This window comes from Ambystoma mexicanum, chromosome 13 (assembly GCF_040938575.1).
Source record: "Ambystoma mexicanum isolate Mex_15411 chromosome 13, UKY_AmexF1_1, whole genome shotgun sequence".
In the NCBI taxonomy this organism is placed as follows: Eukaryota; Metazoa; Chordata; class Amphibia; order Caudata; family Ambystomatidae; genus Ambystoma; species Ambystoma mexicanum.
The window spans coordinates 253,202,892-253,224,583 of record NC_090938.1 but is presented as its reverse complement, the minus strand read 5'-3'; the positions used below and the strand labels follow the sequence as shown (position 1 = coordinate 253,224,583).

The 21,692-nt window shown below is 43.0% G+C and overlaps 1 protein-coding gene across 2 annotated transcripts in view; it reads left to right on the top strand.

The window, feature by feature from the left end:
- LOC138521152 (zinc finger protein 398-like) overlaps positions 1-21,100 on the top strand; it is a 405,528-nt gene extending 384,428 nt beyond the window's left edge. For both annotated transcript variants that reach the window (XM_069633731.1, XM_069633730.1), the window contains one exon: positions 11,675-21,100. In XM_069633731.1, the coding sequence (XP_069489832.1) occupies positions 11,675-12,339 (665 nt within the window). In that variant the 3' untranslated portion in view covers positions 12,340-21,100. The remainder of the gene's footprint in view (positions 1-11,674) is intronic.
- Positions 21,101-21,692: the final 592 nt, after the last annotated feature.

Below are 21,692 nucleotides of genomic sequence, written 5' to 3'. Positions count from 1 at the left end.
GCACACTTGTGTGTTAACCTTACTATGGTTTGTGCACTTTTCAAGCCACCTTTTATAAGCATAGAGATTTATAACATATTTCTATGTTTATAAAAGACCGCTTGAAACATGCACAATTCAAGGCATCTTTTATAAAGCGTTGAGGACGGACAAAACACGAGGTGGCTTTGTCCATCGATAAAGCTTTATAAAAGATGCCTTGAATTGTGCATGTTTCAAGCGGTCTTTTATAAACATAGAAATATTTCTACGTTTATAAAAGATGGCTTGAAACGTATACAATTCAAGGCATCTTTTATAAAGCTTTGTCGATGGAGAAAGGCGCCTCGGGCTCTGTGATCTCTGCTCAGAGCAGATAGATCACTGAGCCCTTGGCGCCTTTCACCCTCTGCGAACCCGCGGGCTCCGTGATCTAATCTGCATATTAGATCATGGAGCCCACAGGTTCGCGGAGGGTCAGTGACCTGGCGAGGGCAAACAAAGGAACTGTAACTTCCCTGATGACCCCTCAGATGAGGGGTCATCAGGGAAGTTACAGTGACTGACAGAAGTGCCAGCCAGCCTCAGCGACACTGTGCCTGGCTGGCACTTCTGTCAGCTCGCCTGAAATTAAACTGGCGGGCGCATCTCCCGTCGCGGCTGCGGCCGCGGCGGGATAATGCATCCCGCCAATGTTGTGTGGGATGGGGGGCCCCGGCAGGGCCCCGGCTCAAGCCCACTTTTTGGAGACCCCGGCAGGCCCCGGCCCACTTTAAGGACTGCGGCATTCATACAAATTAAACAAAGAGAAATGTGGACTTTCCCTACTAAAATACATACTGTGAATAACCGTTTTAAAATCCACATGCAATCTGGAAATATAAAATCATTTGTTTAAAATGTAACATCATTCTATACAACAGTGCAATAGAATTGTTGTCTTCAATGTCACGGGCTTCCTTCTCAAAGATGAGGCTTGAGATAGAAGCTGTAAAAGAGCCTAAGTACAATCACGAGATCCCCCCCCACTAAAAGTCAACATTCTTAGTCTTATTGACCTATATTTAGTGCAAAAGAATAAGAAATGTGTTGGGTTTCTTGGGAGGCTGGACAAAGTGAGCAAATCCGTTAACAATCTGATAATCAGTAAGTAGATGGGGCGATCGTAATGCTATTACAACGTTTAATGGAGGCAGTAAAATATATTTTTTAATTAATGACCAGTGCCTCAAGAATGTTTACCATGTAAGATAGGGTTTCCCAGGAGTTAGGATAATTATTTCACGGTACCTATCCATGCGTTAAATACGCTCTTGAGTGTCCCAGCCAGTTTCTAATTTTGCTAAAATATGTTTCTTTAAGGTAAGTATAATATCGTTGTCAAGCTCTACCAGCTGGTCTAAAGAAGAGAAATATAATAAAGCTGAAAATAAACGTTTTATGTACATTACCCGTGGCACACGGCTAGCTCGTTTACTTGCCCAAATATCTCTGATAATTGCCTCACTAATTGCAGTGTTTGCGTTTAGTATAGTATTGAAAATCAGTTGTACGGGGTGCCAAATGGAATGAATCAGTTATGTGTGTAAGGGATCAAGAGTGACTTAGACACAGTGGCATGTGGGGTGCTTGCTATAGACTTTTATTTATTAAATAAATAAGAGGGTTGGGGAAATGTCCATCTATCCCTAATCGTAAGTGGGGTTTCCCCTGCCTCAACAAAACTAAGGATCATGTATGTCAGGATGTTAAAGAAAAGAGTGCCCTCTGTCCTGTGTCCAAAAACCCTAAACTGACCCTTACACTCTAAACTCAATCTAGTGTGTACAAGGGGATTTCTGTAAGCTACACTCTTATAGCTTTTCTCTCAGAGTTCCAAAATATAAAGTTTTGAGGTGCTGAAAAGAATAAAGTTCCACCAGGAAAGGCATCTGCCTTCCCCTAGATTTCCTCTAGTAGTTTAAAAGTCACTTTATCACTTTATCACAGTTCAGGTTTGTTCAAGGGGGCGAGTGTTCCCTTGAGCTTCCAAGGGGGATGGGTCTTTCCTTGAGCTTTATTTAAATACACAATTCTCTTAAATTTATCACACTTTGTATTTCTATTAGCCTCTTTTTCTCCCTGGTGTACTCAGCCAGGGTAATTGCGACTTTCTCACTGATCCTTAAACGTGGGCCAATTCTTCCCTTTTATATCTGTTTGTCAATATTTTACAATTTCAGGTTCACTTCCCTTCTCACTCCTAGTTTACTCTCCTACCAGGATGTCACTTTACTGTTTCACAAATTCAAGTTTATTCTTTTTCCACTCCTGGTTTACACTTTCGGCCAGGATGTGGCACTACTGTTTCACAAATTCAAGGTCACCTCTCTTTCCAGTCCTAGTTTACTAGGATGTCACACTACTGTTTCGCTTTATCTTCCTGTATATATGCAAGTCCCTTACACATTGTTTGCCTGGTTCACTAACCTGCCAGGGCTTTTCCGTTCTCCAATCACCCGTCTTTCAACCACGTAATAACGCTTTTCCAATATTGGGTCAACAACCCTTTTCCAGCAAAGTTCACATTTACAATAATTCCACTTCTGAAATATTGGGTCGCCGACCCTATTTTAATATTACTTGCATCCATATCAGTTTCTTTAATGATATCACTTTGACTCTCTCGCGCTGTTAGTGCTGCACAGCATTCCCCTTCAAGCTCTCTGGTAACCCATTCGCTTTCTCTGTGCTTACTCGGCTTTGGTGTTCTTGGTGCCTTAGCTGACCCGGTGTGCGTCCCATTAGCCCTCGCTTTGCTCCATGTGGCTTCAGCTGCTTAAGGCCATCAAGCGATGAGCTTTGGATCAGTCTCCTTGCACGCCATTCGTGTGAGCCTCTGTGCTGCTTTTTACTGTCTGTCTGGCTTCAGTGTTCCGACCGGTGGCAGAACAAGTTACCATCAGTTTCAGTCTCTGCCTCTCTCTCTCTCATTCAGGTCAGCTGTGCAAGCTTTAAACTTCCAGGCATTGCTTAACATTTTCCAAACACTAGAACACTGCATTGGTTCCTGCTTCTAGTCATCTTCATTCCTCTATCTTTCTTCCTTGTCACAGTACTAAAAAAGGGGGTGGAGGGTAAATAAGGTGGTTGGCTGAGAAAACCTGGGAATTCTTTAAGTACATCACAAAAAGCCATATAGGTATGTTGCAGGGGCACATGACTGTCATTAGAAATTGTGACTGCAAGAGTATTTGGATCCAGTGGTTGTCTGTCTCTCTGGAGTTTATCTGCCCCTGCATGATACTCCTGCAGATAGCCACTGCAGGGTCTGAGTCAGGTAGCTTTGGCCTTTCCATGGCCACGCAAAAGAAGCTTCCCTCCAGAGAATCAGTGACAACTTTGCTAGATTCATCACAGTGGTACACCCTGCTAACTGTGGCAACAGTAATTGTGTGAGGACAAAAGAAGATTAAGCAGATGCTTATAGAACTGGTCCTCAGCACTCTCCAAATGCCTGCACTATAGAGGGTAAGCCAACCGGCCTTAACTTCATAGACACAGAGAAGGCAGTCTACTGCATGAGGGTGAAAATTGGCTGCAAATTTGAAAATCTCCATGTTGCTTGCCTCATCCTAGTAGACTGCTTGATCACATGTAGGCAAGGGCATAGAGTTTGGGATAAGTTCATACTTAAGTAATCAAACTTCTCCACACCTGGTATAAGCGGATTCCCAGTTTTAAAAATTCTTCCACGGATGGCTCTTTTCAGTGAAAAGCACAAGGTTGCCAATGTACATACATTAACCATTAAACACAGTTTTGTCATATATGCTGTGTAAATATCAAATAGTTTCTGTAAGGAGATTGATATTCTGGCAATTAATACACTATCATCAACGTAAGACAGTATGGGTATAGAAATGCCACCTGCACTAGCAATATCAGCCCCACACTCACATACAGTCTTGCATAGACTTAGTTGAAATTGAAAAGTATTGGAGCTAATACACACCCCGTCAATCACCACTCCTTACTTGAAAGGCTTTCGTGACTCTTCCATCCTGCCTAAAACATATGGTTGCTGAATTTTTGGCATGAAGCAAGATCAGAACTTGTAATAAGTGTTCAAGGACTACTAGATCATTTCAAATTACCCACAGCTTTGCTCGATTACCAGAGTCAAACGCTGTGGACAGGTCCATGAATGCTAAGTAAACTGGCTCCTGCTTTATAGGGTGCAACGTCCTTTCATTGCGGGACGGGGGTTTTTTAGCATGAATTTTTTATCGAAAAAAACCATCACATTTTTTTGGGGGGGTAAAAAAAATTTGATACATGGGATGTGGGTTTTTGGTAATAGATATAAACTGAAAGGGATTGGGGGAACCCCTCCAAAAATAATTTGTACAAAATTCAATGGTTTTTTTCGAATAAAAAATTTGCAGTAACAAACCCCTGTGAAAAAACATCCATGTTGAAATGACATGGAACCCTTTATAGAGTGATTTGGCCACTGTTGGGTGCAGATTAAGTGGCAGCTGTTGGACGCCAGCTCCTTTCATTCCCGAACTGCACGGGTGCCAAGATGTTATTGGCAACAATCCATTGGATACGTGTCTTCAAAATGGCATTCCCAAAGCCTTTAAAGGAAGAATCTATTAGAGAAATGGGGTGGTAACTTGAGGGGCACAATCTAACGTCTTTTTTATTAATAGGTAAAATAATGACCTTTCCCCAGGAGGCAGGATACCCTCCAAGCCTTACAATTAGGTTAAATAGTTTACCAAGCAGCTGACTCCACAGGCCAAGTGATAGTTTGTAGAAAACACACAGAATAAAATTTGACCCGGGGCTCATATTATTTTATATAGCTTTAATTGCCTCAATTACAATCCCAGCAACCAATGTGTTCCTTATGGGTAGAAATGGGTGCCTTGGAGGGGCAAAGAGCAACTGGTGCCGGGGGCATGCTTTTGCTTTCTGCATATATGTAGCAAAATGTGCCACCCATGTCTCTGGAGGAATATTATTCTCTGGTCTGTGTTTTAGTTCCCTTCTCGGACCATTGGCCACCAAATTCCAACAGCGCTAGCTATTGGAGTCTGCAACTGATGTCTCTAGCTCTTCTCATGCCCTCTCAGTCAATGTCCACTTCAGTTTCTTAAGTTGTGCTTTAAATATCTTATGTTTAGCTCTAATCAAGAGCCCTATGTGAGTTTGGACTCTTCAGGAATGTAAGTCCTGCTTTGCCAGTTTACAGGATTTGTCAAAACTGGAAGGCTCTTAAGGAGGGGTGCGAAGATCCCGCTTCATCCAAACAGCAATAGTACAAAGACTCAAAAATAAAAGAGCGCCATATCAAGGCTCTATTAAAAAATATATATACTTTAATTAATAATCAAAAATGCAAATTACTAACTATAAAACACCAGCAAAAACCTACAGAACACAGAAAATAATACAGACCAATATAGTAAGGCGCTCTGGGTATTAGAGGGGGGGCAGAGGGGGTGCAGACAAGAAATGTTCTCAATGTGAATGTTAAAAAGGTAATGTCTTTTCAGAAAAGGGGGCTTAAAAGTTACTATGGTCACTGAACGTGCATCGGGCGTGCATGCCCTCCTTTACAGTACCTTATTCCTGTCTTTGGGGCTCAACAGCATTGGCCCACACGTTTTGGAGTTTATTGAGGCTGTGATTCGGCATTGGGTAGGTGTACTGGCCGAATGGTTCCAACACGTGGTGCGTTCCAAACAGCAACAGCACGTTCTGCGAAGAAGCCTGCAATAGGCTGGGGATGTCTTTGTCAGTGTAGCTCAAAAGTGGCTCAATGCAGGAATCGGGGCTCAGAGCTGCTCCGTGATTTTTGGGTTGCTGGAAGGCCCAATCCAGGTTCTCCCGGGACTAGTTAAGCCCCACTCCAGGGAGCATGGCTGGCACCTACAGGCTATCTTTCATCTTCAGCTATTAGCAGCTGGATTTCATTGCAGCCAGCAGTTAAGGCCTAATTGCACAGCCGCTTCCCTTTTCTAGTGCCCGAGATGGTTGGGGGACAGAGCTCTCCTCTGCCTTGGATGTACCTGTTTTCACCTCTATGGCAGAGGACTTTTATATAGACTGATCTCCCAACAAAGTTCCAGATATGTCTTTGTTGTATCTAGGAAAGAATTAAGGGAGGAATATGAGACCCTTTTCTTATAAAGGTAAAAGGTCATAGAGTATTGGGAATAAGGAAGCATGTTATAAGGGGTCCCATCCCTGTTGCAGTAACATGTGACCCTTGCCTTCTTGCATGGCATCCAGAGTGCCTTGTTCCCAAGGAAATACGGGACAGGAAGGAAAGGGTGCCTCAAAGAAATCCAAGCTGGCAACCCCTTGTCTCAGATTCAGTTCCCTCACTAGCCACTCTAAATCCACCCCTTCCCATGCCTGCAGCTTTCAATGCCCTCTGATGTGCCACCCCCTAAGGAGAGGCTGTCCTTTTGAAAGCAATGTTCCCAGAGGTTCTCCTCTGCCTGAGGGGAGGCATTACCTTCCTGCCTCGGATCATAGAAGGGCATCATCCTGGCTATTCTCTTACTGGGAGCAGTACAGAAAGCCAGTCTGCCTTGAATACACATTGCTCTCAAAAACCTGGTCTGGGCTCCCAAGGGTGACCATTGTATGGTATGAAATTGGTGGTGCTTTAGTGATTATATGCTCTTATCAGTCACTATACCATAACTAGATATAGCTTTTCTTCATGTTTTCTCTATCGAATGGGTAAAGGCAACCATTATATTTTGGACCAGGGGTACAGAAGTTAAATGCAGCCTATGTTTGCAGTGACTGGGTTACAGTAGCTGCGAGGAATGCACATGTGACATTTGAACCTGCTCTGTGCCACCGGAGAGCAGGTTCTGTAGGTGTTAGGAGACTGGTGTGGCAAGGACACATGTTTTTTGCATGAAGCTTTATGAAAGAGGGATCTGATTAGCAGGCTTCCCTTTCAGAAACAGAATTACCTTTTTTTTTAAAGACAGGGCTTTCACACCCTTGCCCGATGGCAATCGGTCACATTGTGGTAAAGTGACCTTATGGTCATCGTCACATGGACTTGGAGATTCCATCCCTTGGTCCTCAAGTATAGTGGTAGCTTCAAGATAAGTCAAACAACCCACCCATGAAAGCCCAAAATTAGGAAACCATGATTCCCAGAAGCTACCTCGGGGAGGAAACCCTGGTTGGGATCCGGGATAGTCGCTTGTGAATACAGGAAGGAGAGGCCTGTGGAAAATTCCCATGTGAGTCCCAAGAGTCAAGAGAGGCATCTCATACTAATCCACGTAATCCACGTTTACCAGAATTTGTCAGCAAACCGGGAAAAGAAGGATGAAGTCTCCCTAACTTCCCTTTCCTACTGTAGAAAAACCTGGACCAGACTTAAAGGGCACATTCTGGTACTACAAAGGCTATCTAACATGCACACTTAGGACAAGAATCTTAGGATCCAAAAAGGAATGCATATACCACATAGATCTCAGCAGTAAGCACTCCCAACTCACAGGTGAGGTGAGCCAGCTACAGTCCCACATGTCTTCTGAGCTCCAGTGGGAAAGCCACACTGTTGGAGGAGGCAATAGTCAGAGCAGGTGGTGCCAACTACTTCAGGGAGGGAGAAACACCCTGAAAGGACTTCGCTATTGAAGAAAGAACAGCGTTTCGCCTTGTGGTAATTGTGGTAATTAACTTGGAGAATAGTGTTTGCAGCCTCTTCGAGCATGACTCTGTGGCACCCCATGCTTCAGATTCTTGTTTACAGTAGTCCTCTTCCTGAATGGGTCCAGATCACCACTTTATATACAGATCCCTTACCTGGCGACACCCGCCCAACTATCTGAGGACGTGCAACGTTCAAACTCTGAGTGACTGTCACATCATGCACAGCCGGCTCAGGTACAGCCATGACATCACTCAGATTTTGAACATGTATTGGGGCTGTCTCCAACTTTTTATGCAGCCAAAACCAGTCCCAGACACACATGCCTAAGCCCAGAAAGTGGCCAGAGGCCACAAAGAAAATGGCTATTGACCGCCAAGAAAGGAAACGATTTAACAAGGCAGGCTGAAACAAAAAGGTAGGCCATTTTTCCCACTGGAATGGTGAAAGGGCTCTCATGGAGTGCACACACAAAGTTTGAAAATAAGGTACATCTGACACCAGCCTGTCTGGCTATACTGGCTATGAAAAAAAATCTAAAGTTGAAAAATGGGGAAATGTGTTTCTCCTATGATACTGTCTATAAGGGAGGCAGCAGTGCTATAAAACAGACTTAAATGGGAGAGAGGTCCCCCTGAGCTGGTGGTCTCACCAGTGCCCCAAAAACAAAATGATTTGAGTATGCAAGTGTGAAAAATGACTACTGTTCTGAAGAAGTACAGGTGTGAGTAGTGGCTAAACCATCTTGACGGCCCTATAGTACCAATAAACCAACAATGATCCCATTCATAAATGTAAACACAGACGCAGCCCAATGGGTATTGGTTTGAAAGTAAGATTTCATGAGCAGGAGCTAAAACTAGCTCATGGTTATAGGGCATCAGCTGGTAGGCAGGAGCTACCCCTGGACAACCAGGAGCCAGTACATCACGGGCCACAAATCAAACTTTTATGTGAGATGCAAACCTGAACATTTTTAACTCCTTTGCTTTTTGTAGTAATTTGGGCCGAGGGCAGGCTGTGCACTGAGGGGTGTGGGGTGATACTAGTAGCATCCCAAACAGCGATAGTACAAAAGAATCCAAAATAAAAGAATGTCCAATCCATGTTCTCTACAAATATATAAACTCGAATTAAGCAATAAGAATGCAATCATGTAACTAAAACACTTAGCATAAACCCACCCCTAAAACACAGGTAATGCAGACTGGCACTCTGGGTACGTGAGCAGGGGTGTTCAAGCAAACAATTGCACCAATGTCACTGTTTAAAAAGGATATTTCTTAGAAAAATAAGATGGACAAGGGGCTTACAAGCCACGATGGTCCGTCAAAGTGGACCAGGCATATATATGGCCTCTTAACTGTACCTTACTATTGTCTTATAAGGCACGACCACAACGATCAAAGCTACTTGGCTCTTTTGATGTGTTCAAGCCGATGTCAAGACAGTTTGAGTCGATGAGATCCCACTGGTAGTTGAAGTAGAGTTGGTCCGATGGTGCAGGCTCGTGAAGGGGTCAGCATTAGACGACGAAACAATGTGTTTCAATGGTTTGAGCAGTGGTTGAGTTGGTTGCTTAGTTGGAGGTCGAGGCTTTGGTTTGGGTTGCGCAAGACGGTCAGCAGTAATGGGTCGAGTCAGTGTCTGTATGCAGGAAGCAGTTTGAAGGTCGCTTACAGAGCCAAAAGCAGCACTGCAGGTACTGTGCAGCTCAAAGTAATTGAATGCAGTTGAAGTGGCATGGAGATGACTCGGTGACAAAATGGGATTCTAGCTGGTCTTGGTCATTTGCCTCTTGGATTCCTCTATAGACAAGGGACCCTGTACATAAGTCTCTGCACAATTACTGGGGCTCTCCTATTCCATCTGCAGCAGGTGAGATGGAGAGCCTAGATGAAGAAGTAAACTTGTCAACAAAAAGAAATCGAGGGATATACAAAGGCCCTTTTATTTTTATTTTCTTGTATCTCTTTTGGAGACCAGTCTAGCTCTGCATCTGGTTAAATGGGTGCTATTTTTGTCCATTATGGCAGTGCCTCATTTCCCACAGATTCACCTATAAATAAGTCCATCTTTACATCAGTTCCTGGGTATTTCTTACTCTACATATGCCTCCAGATACCCCCTCCCCCATCCCAATAAGCCAGCTTGCTTCTCATCTCACCACTGTGATTCCACTGTGGTACATTTCACCTTTGTATCTCTGTTTCCATTACATGGATGCCTCCATAACTAGCAAGTCTGCCTCTGCCCCTAATCACACCCCATTCATCATTGAACTCTGCATCTAGCTCCCCATCTCCACAGAGATTCCCCTTTAGGGCAGAACGCCTCCCCATTCAACTTTGCAGATGCCCATTATTATCATTTAGGTATAGCCTGCGCAGGATCAGTCTTGGGGTGTTCCTTATGGTCCAAACCACCCAGGCACCTAGCCCTGTCGATTTCTGTAAAGCCCACTTCTGTGTGCACCCAACCCTGGTTTTGACGCTCTCGGCAGTCAGTCCACCTCTTTGTCTACGTTCTACATCTGACTCCAGGGGGGCCGCAGTAGACTTCGTCCCTGGGTTTCTGGTCACAGGATGCCGTATTACCCCATCTACCTTAGCATCTCGCTTCAGAAATGCTGTGATAGACAAGTCTGACTGTGCATCTTTCCCATAACATTACTCTGTCACAAAGTAATTCGTTCTATAGATCAGTCTGCCTTTGTACCTGGCGACTGAGATTACCCAATAGACCCAGACCACCTTTGTTTCTGCACCTGAATAATACCCTTCTCTGTGTAGCTCTCTAGACATTCTCCAAATGCCAGTCATGCCTCTGCCCCTGGTAGTCCTCTTTGGCCCATTCCACCTATCTATCTAACTGTGAATCTGGCAACAGGAATGCCACTAGAAACCAGTCACCCACTGCATCTGACCTCACAATTTCACTCTCGACAAGCCAATCCTGCATCTAGTTTTACATAATTTAGACTCTGCTAGGTGTGTTCACATCTTCCATCCAGCGCGTAGGACTCTCCTTCAAGCTGGATGATTCCTATATAGGCTAGTCTCCCACTGACCTAGGGGTTTCACTGCAGGCTAGTATGTCATTGCACCCCTGTTCTGCACCACCCCTAGCAGCCGGCCAATCTCAGCAACTAGCTTTCCTGTACAGGCCAGTCACATAAGTATCTGCCCCTGGGGTTCCACCCACCACGCATGTGTCCCTGGTTATCCATAGACCAATCCACCTTGGCTTCTATCCTCTGGAATGAGTGGAAGAGGGAAACTGTTGGTCCCAGTGGCATCAGTAGCATTAGTGGGATATGTTTCATCCTCTGTTGCCACACGCACCAAACACCCCTGATCATGGTGGTCTGCAGCTGAAGGAAACAGCAGCAGGGACATTTACTCTTTTCCAGGTCAGTATTAAGGTGATTTCTATTGGAGTAGTGGAACAACCTGAAATCCTGTATGGATCAGGAGATACTGCCATAGTCTCAGGTACCCACACGTGCAGTTCAATCATAAGAGGTTGCACGCTGTAGAATCTACTCTTCCTGAATGCACATCTTTGGTGTGGAGGAGTGGAGAAAGTGATGATGGAAGGGAATAGGAGGCAACGTATGGAGGACCTAACTGTATATCTAGGAGGATAGAGGAATGTGGGTGATGTCTCGGGTGTGGCACCTTGTGCATGAACATGCTCCAAATTATCAAAAGATGCTAGGCGCTTGCATTTCAGGAATACTGCTTACGCTTACTCTCTACCTAGCCACATAATTATGTGTGTCATAAAGACTGAAACTGTGAATGAATGAATGTGATGGAGGATGGAATACCCTTTCACTCCCACATCAGGGCTGAGTACTAAATCAAGAACATGATGTTCTCAGCTTGCCCTGTTGGTTTACAGACTTGATTACAGGCACCACAGTACTCCGCACAACTGCCAAAAGTAGGACTTCTTTACATGCTCTTACAGATACAAACCTATTTTTATTTTGTTTTTTTATTCCAACAGCTGGCAAATACAGAAACAGGAAAAGAAAAGTTGGGTACATGGTAGCAGATGCTGAGAATACAACAGCAGGTGAAGATTTGCAAGGGGAAGACGCAGTGCTCGAAGTGCTCGCGAGCGCAGAGAAAGGAACAGATTCGAGAAGTCAACTATGGTCCGGAAAAGCACGAGAACTGGAAGAACAGACTACTGAAAGTGAAACGGCTCCCATGCATCCACAATATTTAAAACTACGTCAAGGGACCTCGAACACAACGGTGCCTGATAAACGTAATGATTTCTGGAGCAATCTGTGGAATGCAGATCTCCTCGCATCTCAACCGGATTCACAGATCAGTATCAGGCCACGCGCCTGGCCAGAAAGTGAGACATCTTTCCATATGAAGCCAGAACATTCTACAAACACACACCAGAGACCACTTTTGGGAGAGAGACAATATCCATGCACAGTGTGTGAAAAGAGCTTCCTACGAAAGCAGCATCTTCTCCAACACGAGAGAATTCACACAGGAGAGAGACCTTACCAATGCACTAAATGCGATAAAAGATTCAGCTTGAAAGGCAATCTCAACAAGCACCAGAAAACACATTTATCAAAATCTGCCAGATACCACAGTGCTCAACTCCCCCACCATTCAGAGACCCCTGAATCAGGACAGCAAGGCTGAGACGTGGAGATGTTTGGGCTTGAAGGGTTGTGGGGAATGTACTGCAAAGGGAAAGAAAGATCCGCGTATTTTCATTGGAGTTGGTGAGCTTCAGAATGGTAGATCTTTGTGGCAGGGCACAATCTGCAGATTGCACAGTTATCAAGGAGAAGCTGTGCCGCAAGTTAACACGGGGAAGAAGAAAGTACAAAGTTACCAATTCCACAAGTCATAGGACCACAGAGAAGCAATACAAATACACCGGCTGCATGCCCCAAGTAGGCCAACCTTCAACAAATCAAACGGAATCCAAAAGGAGATACTGAAAAAAGATGCCAAAAATCCTCCAGAACAACAGGTTCAAAGTGAAGTCAAGTTACCCCAAGAAATGTGACTCAAGTTGTCTCTCCCTGGAGTACACCACGCACAAAGTAAAATATGGAAAGGTCTTATCTTCAGGAATAGATTGAAACGTGAATAGAGACCCTGCACAGTCTTGGTGGCCAAAACAACCACTCCTTTGAATTAGGCTGCTAAATAACCTCTATTTCGAGCATCAGAATCAAGGAATTATCTACAGAGGACAGTAGTTGTCTCCCCATAAACTAGCGCCTTGATGGTAGTTTGCCCCCCCCCACTTTACCATAACATAGCCCAATAGTTCCTTGAACATGTGCAGAGCACTGAAAGCATATGCATGTTGTAGGCATGGTGGATATCTTATCTGGGGGCCATCTTACCCCTACATTGTGTCACGATTTGGTTATTTACACTGGGAATCTAGTGCCTCATGACATGGTGAACATAGCTACCAGTTACCCAGCAACAGGATCAACCTTTCGAAGATATTCCACCAGACACTTGGCTGGGGTATAATGCTGCATCAAGTTCAGGTCTGTCGCCAATGTCAGGGTTCCTTGTCATGTTTGGACGATAAATAGTGCTATAAAATGTATTGTATGCACAGTGTTAAAGATCTGTGATTCCATAGACCGGAGCCTGTTTTTTCAATCTCCCTTTAGAATGGTGACTTTGTTTTAAAGACAACAATGAGCATTCCAGATTAGTCTACCTTTGCAGAAATGATGGGACATGTTAACGTTGTCGTCACTATTCGGTGTGCCTAGCAGTCCCAGTGTGCTATCCAACACAGTTTCAATGCATGAAATGAACCGATAAGAAAAATAATTAGAAACTTAACACTTTCTAAAGAGCATAGTAGTGCAAAGTGTGCAAAAGGGCATCATTCCTTGCTGTATCACTCTCCAGCGCAAGCTAAGATAGAAAAATAAATTACTTACTGACTTAATTTGTGTGAGGAGCCCCACTTAATAAATTAACTCGTAAACAGCCCTTATTAATGTACTTAATGTGGAAAAAACATTGATCATGAGAAATAACCTATTTATTTTTTTATGCTTCAACATGTTTATTTAGAAACAATCCAAAAACAATTAGAAAATGCATTAACTTTCCATCGGCCAAAGTCCGACCCACTCACTTTAAGAAAAAATGGTCCCAGAAAACAATTCACAAATGTAGCATTTTCTTCAATCCCATTATGGACAAAAACCTAACTGCACAACCCTGTGATTCAAGGTGGACAAAGAGGAGATAGGGAGCAGGTTCGAGGTGACTAAACCAAGAACCTGACTCTCGTTGATGAACTCTCAGGTACACTACTTCCTCAGGACCTCTTCCAACTCCTCCCAGAGGAATCACGTCACAGCTATCCGAGAGTGTATCAAGGAGTCCTCACCCAACACTGCTTCCTCAGTTCCTGATCCAACTCTCTCATGGAGGCATCCCCCACCCTGCCCTACATGTAGCAGAGACTGTATCAAGGAGTCCTCATCCAACACTGCTTCCACAGGACCTGCTCCAACTCCCTCCAGGAGGAATTCCCCCCCAGCTATCGGAGAGTGTGTCAAGGAGTCCCCAACCAGCACTGCTTGCACAGCACCTGCTACAACGCCCTCCCCGAGCAATGCTCCCCACGTCTATCAGAGAGTGTATCAAGGAGTCCTTAACTGCCCAATTAGCTGTTGTTCCCCCATCACAAGAAACTTCACAGAGGAAAAAGACTCAAGGATGAAGTCCATTCATTTCAGTTCATATGTACAAAAAGGTTGAGATCACATTGAAACAGCCAACTTCAGAGCCTAGTCCCCATTATCTCAGATAAACAGAAGTAACCCCAGCTCAACTCCAGGTATTGTACACCTAAATGGACACTGAATCGAATGGTTATACAGGTCTAAGCTCATATGGCCTCGATAATGAGGTACATTACTGTTACTACATGTGATGAAAAACTAAGATAGCTTGGACATGTTTACCCTGTTTGAATCTACTGATGTAGCTGATGCATACATTGTTTTATTCAGATGAGTAGTATTATGCCATTGAAAAAGGCCCATTGTATCCACATAATAGGGGTAGGTTCCATTTACACTTATGTTGAAAAGCACATATTTGAAAATGTAAGAGAAATGTTTGTGCAAACGTTGTTTTTTTTTCTTAACAATACAGGGAATCTCAACTCAAATGCAAGCTGTTTCTTTTTTAATGCATGCCTTACAAAAGCTGTGAGGGTATTGTGTCTCCCAACTGACATCAAAGGGAAAGTGGGTGCTCGCTCTGGGGTAGGCTTTGGTCTTTTCGACAACGAAGTGTCTTTACTGAATAACCAACTTGTTGAACTACTGTTGGGAAGAAAATACAGCCAGCTTTTTCCATTTCCTTCCCTCATCGAGGGCAGGGGCATTTCCACATGCCGCGGGTCTGCTGTGGCTGGAGATGGGGTTGACACAGGTTCTCCCCAGGTGTGCACTCAAGTAAAGTGCAGGCATGCGACTATCCGTTCTGCCCACCATGCAGCCGTGTTGCACAGCAGAGAGTAAGCAAAGATTTTGCGCACTTTTGCAGAGAATCACTCTTCCATCAAATATTGTCCTTCTTCATTTAAAACTGCAGTGTGTGTGTAAAAATAACGGTGTTGTCGTGCATTCCTCCTCTGCCTTTAAATACTACGTGGTTCAATGCCTACGTGAGATTTTCCTGCTTTGAGCCAGTTCTAAAAGCGGGCGGATTTTATTGGTATCCATTGTAAATGCCATCTACAATGTGTAATTTTCAGGTGGCGTTTCCATTTTTTTACATAAAACAAAGTAAAATGAAAGTGCAACGCTGATTTCACCTGTTTTTGCCCTAATTTTCAACTCTGTTATGTATGTGTGGAAAATGGCATGTGGGCACCCAACAACACTGAAGTGCTAACGTTGGTCGCCCCCAGCATGCAATTTGCACTTTTATTTTACAAAATGACGCTTACAGTGCAAATATCAATTATTTTAATTCCACCGCAGAGCAAGGCCTAGTGAAATTACCAATCGAAAAATGCAGCCACTTGTTTTAGCCTACCTTTGAACTGGGAAGTCCTGTGAAAGAGATGTGACAGCACTGCCTTGATACTCCTAGACCTATCGGCAGCATTTGATACAGTTAACCACAACACCCTCATAATGAGGTTAGAAGGACTGGGAATAACAGACAACGCCTTACTATACATCAAATCTTTCCTAACAAACAGAACGGAAACCGTATGGATGAAACCCTTCAAATCTAGCCGGAGAGATTTGACTTGTGGAGTACCACCAGGATCCTCCTTCTCCCTGCTAATATTCAACATCTACCTGTATCTACTTATCAGAATCATCAAAAGTCATGGCCTCACCTGCTGCAACTAAGCCGATGATACACAAATAATCTTCAAAATAGAAGACAACCTGGATATAAACTCAATGCTAGAAAACTGCCTCCGCGATGTATTCCTCTGGATGAACTCCAACTGTCTCAAAATCAGCCAAGGCAAAACAGAATTAATGATCGTCACAAAAAATGAAGGAGAAACCACTTCATCCGTTGGCCAAGGTAACTCAGGACAACCCCAGCACCCTCGCCGATTGTAAAAAACCTGGGGGTAATGGTGGACAATAATCTCACGCTAGAGCCACAAGTAAACGCCCGTCTCAAGAAAAGGTTCTTCCTCTTGCGAGCGGCAAAGAGGATCCTACCATTCCTATCTTTCGCCAACAAAACAACCACCATCATCGCCCTAGTCATGACCCGAGTAGACTACGCCAACAGCCTTTACTTAGGCAAGCCAGAACGACTTGTAAAATAACTGCAACACATTCAAAACGCGGCAGCCAGACTGCTTCTGAAACTACCCCGAAGAGAACACACCACACCAGCACTGAAAACACTACATTGGCTACCAATAAAACAACAAATAAAATTCAAAACAATGTGCATCACACACAGAGTGGTCATCAACGAAGGCGCAGAGTTCCTGAGAGACAAACTGCGTCTACATCAACCAACAAGAACGCTCAGATCAAGCATTGACATCTGCCTGGAACTGAAACCCTACAACAAAAGAAAACTTGGAGGGTTCTCCTTCTCTCACCAAGCCCCGAAAACCTGGAACAACCTCCCAAAGTAGATACGTAACACACTATTCAGGAAACTACTCAAAATCTGGCTCTTCACGTTGTAACTAGAAAGACCAGCCACAGGGGCACGCACACAACTAAAACATCTATGAACGTAGATAGAGACCCGTATCCACACCAAGCAATCAATGGAAAAAACCCTCAGGAAAATATCCCACAACATACTAAACGACTAACCGGTAGACAGCCGCAATACGACCAAAGACCGTGTACATAGCAAGACAAAGACAGAAACACTAGGACGAATCATCAAGAGGACCATGACCTTAAACTATAGCCATTCCCAACAGATCTAAGGACAATAGACAGAGAAGGAAAGGAAGCACTACATCACAAGCCCCAATCCAGTGGGTGAGACCACAATGTTTCATCATTACACACTGTCCACCTACCACACAGCGGGAAGCATAATGCTCCATCATGCAAAAACTACAACTAACCACACCCCCAAGGATGTTCACCCCACAGAAACCAATGAACCAACGGAAAGACAGTCATGACAGGAGGAAACGAACGACTGAATACACAGGCTTACCAAGACGGAAGCACTAGAACGCCACATCAACAGCACTCCGACCCTGAACCATTCAAAACCTCAACTGACCAGTATCACACCAGATACCAAGAGAATAGAGATATTACCAACCCAATCCCACACCCGAAGAAAGGTTCAGACACACCTATCAATCTAAACAATACTCACTATGATACAGCGGGGTCAGTGCTGCACCAATAAAGCGAGTCGGCCCACGAGGAACCACCATCAACCCAACCCACAGAGATACAACTCTAACAGAATCAGAAAGTACCTGAATCAGAACACAGACCCCAGTAACCCAACCCACAATCTTCTGCATACATAAACCATACAAAGGCACACAACCATCTCTCTCCCAGCAATCCGCACACACTTTACCACACCGCATCAACAACACGTAAAAATCACCTACAGCACTCGAGGTCTCGCCTGATCCGATACCAGCACCAAAGCCCAGCACTCGGTGTATACCGAGCTGAAGCTGCCAAGAGCACATCACTTCTCCCACTCTCCTACTCCCCTCCTCCAGACTAACCATACCCGTCCTTCCTGTTTACAGATCCGCCAGAGCGCCTGGGGAACAATTCCAATGATGACCATGCGCTATATAAGTACCTTTAACATAACATAACATTTGTATCCTAGATACGGGAATGAATTAATATAAATTTCCTGCAATATTTATCTTCCCTCCACCTGTTTTTTATATTTCACTATGTGAGCTAGTCACCAAATCCACTTTTCTGCTCTGTCAAGCAACCTAGTTTGATCTGCTTGTTTAACTATACCACTCCTTATGATTTCAGCACATGGCTTCAAATAATTTCCGGTTTTAAAAACACATATAAAATATTTACTTAATTTACACTTTGCATTCTTTTGAGAACACGCCAATCTTCCTTTAAAATCAAGAACCACTGAATTTCCATATTTACCATTCAATGAGATGCACCACTCGTATTTCTTAACAAACCTATGAATAATTATCAATGACTCAAATTTTAGTTTTGAGTGGGTTGAAACTCGCACCATAAATCTACAACTGAACAACGACACAACTCAGTAAGCACTTGGTATTAAATGATTTCAAACAAGTGTTTATCAGAAAAACGTTTAAACTTTGTTTTCTATATATATCATTTTGTCTCTACATTTGTAACCCCCTTAATTCACAGAACCCCAAAGTCAACCAATTATAAAATAACATTTCAGGCTCAAACTTTAATTGTTTATTTATAATCAAATCACAAGAGACCCAATATTGTCTGTTCACCGATAGCACAGAACACAGTCTTGTAAAATGTTGGACACAAACAAAAATGTTGACTTTAACTGTTTGCTCGGAGTTCACCTTTTAGCAAGGAATTACCAAAGCATTTTGGAGTTTGTTTCAATGCATATTTACATATGTGGTTTTCGTGTATGGTTTGTAGAAGCCAGGTCAAATAATTCCCCTTTCTCTGCCTAATCTGGGCCTATCGAGTTCAGTGTCTAATTTCCCAGTACCTGAGCCTAATGTTTTAGCGTCATCCATAATTCTCTCCACTTGAATTTCTCTTTTTGCAATGTTCCGTATCATAGGTTATTTCTCTCAAAAAAGGCTAAGCAAGCCCCTCTACTACCACCTCACTCCACGGTCAGGGGCAGACCACCTCTATCTACACAAAAAGGATAAAGGTGTATGCATTAATGCCACATCTTTCTCATCTATATTGATCAGGTGTTGCAGAACATTTTATCACCATTGGTCTTAAAATAATGGACTTGGTACAATATTCATTTGAACTATTTGACAAAGTTTAATTCATTCACAGATATGAAAGTACAAGTGCATAAAAATAGGACCCAAGTGTTCACCCACATGGTGGGTATATTGTGTACCTATAAGTCTAAATTACATGAAAATAACCACATCTAACAATTTCACAGATACTAATGACATTGACATACATAACTAAAGACTCTAAAAGTGTCATTTTCCAATCACATATGCTGACATGTTTCAGTTCTTCTTTGCTTAGAATGCACAAACTTTCTTCAGGGGAATCTTGTCTTTAAAATATTCTTTTCACCACCATGTAACCAGGGTAAATGAATGTTCTGAATTCAATGAAGATATCACCTATAAAGGACAACAACAGCACCACAATCAACTATAGTGAGATACAGCTCTTCTGTAGCTATAATATCCCCTAGCAATGGTGTGCTGAAGACTAGGTAAAGGTCACCTTCGACCAATCCTATATATCAAACAACCCACATTACCTCCAAATAGCACTTTAGTAGGGAGTGTGTCAAAGTCCACAAAAGGTTGCACCAAACTTCATTAGTAAAGTCAGGTCTTTCAATCCACAATGCTACTTAATAGCCCACATGTTCAGAGATAACTGTATAGACAGAAAAGAACAACCAAGGAAACAAAACCAAGGCCATACAGAGTTAGAAATCTCCACTTCCTTCATAAACTGACGCATGCTCCATGTTTACCCCATCACCATTGCTACACCACACACACTGGAGTACCTCTGAAGCTTCTATCCACTAAAGGATTCAAAAAGATTCAATTGATCTGTTGTCCAGGTGTGGACCTCTTTAATCCGAGTCCGTCACTATCACCTGTATGGTTTAGGCTGAAAAACAAGAGCGTAGGGAAAAACAATGTTTACTCCCTCTCAGTATGGCCAAAATGCTCGAAAATCAAGCAGCATGCATTTAATGTCACAGCTCTGTGTACTGGGCTACCCCGTAGTACAGACATACGCGGTGAATTAATAGCCGGCTACCACAGAGTTTTACAATTATCAAAAACTTATTTACCTCTCTGCCAGAACCGAAAGCACACAACATATAACTTCACATTCAAAAGCGCAATACTGTGCTCGCTCGCAGACTTGATTTAAAACACCCTGCCTCAGTCCCAAAAACATAGATAACGGACTCATGCTACACCGACACTAACCATAAATGAGCGCCATTTTAGAATGGTCAAAAAAAGCAACGCCGGCACCATCATATCACAACAAAAAAAAGTACAAGATGCAGAGTATATATACATCAAACCCCACATTACAGGACTTAAAATATCAGATGACAGAAAGGGGTTACATGGAGTTGAAAAGTTGACACCCTGAATGTACTCGGAGCAAAGCAATATAGCAATTACAGATAATTTGCAAAATAGTACACTTCATATCCACCCCTGAGGTGTTTATAATCAGAGATAGATGGTAGTCATCTACAGTATATTGCCACATCACACGCCTTCCTGATTAACAACCCATCTCGAACCCCACACGTGATGTTATTATGAGACAGTTTTCACATCATGCTGTTAAAGAAACAAAAAGACAAATGACATTTTCTCAAAAACACAGTATTATAACATACCTATTATCATGCTGTTCATAAATTGACATGATGCCACTCGATCCCCTCATTGAGACCTACAATGTGGCTCTGGCATTTACAAATCATTTTCTGTTCAAAGTTGGACAATTTTCAATCAATATCCAGTTTACAGGTACCATGAATCTTTTTCAAAATTACCCATTTAAAGTCTTCATATGTGTGTTTTATTTCCATGAAATGTTTCACCGTAGGGGCTGCTATTATCTGGTTCTTTATACAGCTATGGTGTTCAGTCATGTTTGCACAACATTTCCTGTTCATTTTGCCAATATACTGTAGACCACACGGACATGTTATTAAATAAATCACATTTTCAGTGTTACAGTTTGTCATTTCAATCAACTCCCAGATGTGTGTAGCAATTACCTGTATCTGTTTGGTTTCTTTAGTGAAGCCACACATCAAACATTGTCCACATGGGAAATGTCCCTTAACCGCAGGTAGACCCCATAGAGTGGTTCTGATTTTGGATGTCTATTTTACCGATATGTCGTTTCTGACCAGTATATTTCTTATATTCTGACTCTTCCTGAAGGTAACCTGTGGAGGCGGAGTAGATTTATCATTATGCACCTTTTTCCAAGCTTTCTTTATAATCCCTTTGATTTTATAGGATAGATTGAAGAAGGTATTCACAAATACTATGCCAGTTTCCTTCTCATTTTTTTAAAATTTTTGTCCAGCAGTGCTTCCCGATTGTTATTATAAGCTTGCTTTGATGATTGCCTTATCAATTTAGCCGGATAGCCTTTAGTTAAGAACTTATTGGTTAAAACATTAGCCCTGTCACAATAATCCTGTTTGAGACTACTATTTCTCTTGAGCCTCAAAAATTGTCCAAAGGGAAGATTGGTTTTGATGTGCTTTGCACAATGACTCATATGATGTAGAAGAGCGTTCTTGTCAGTGTT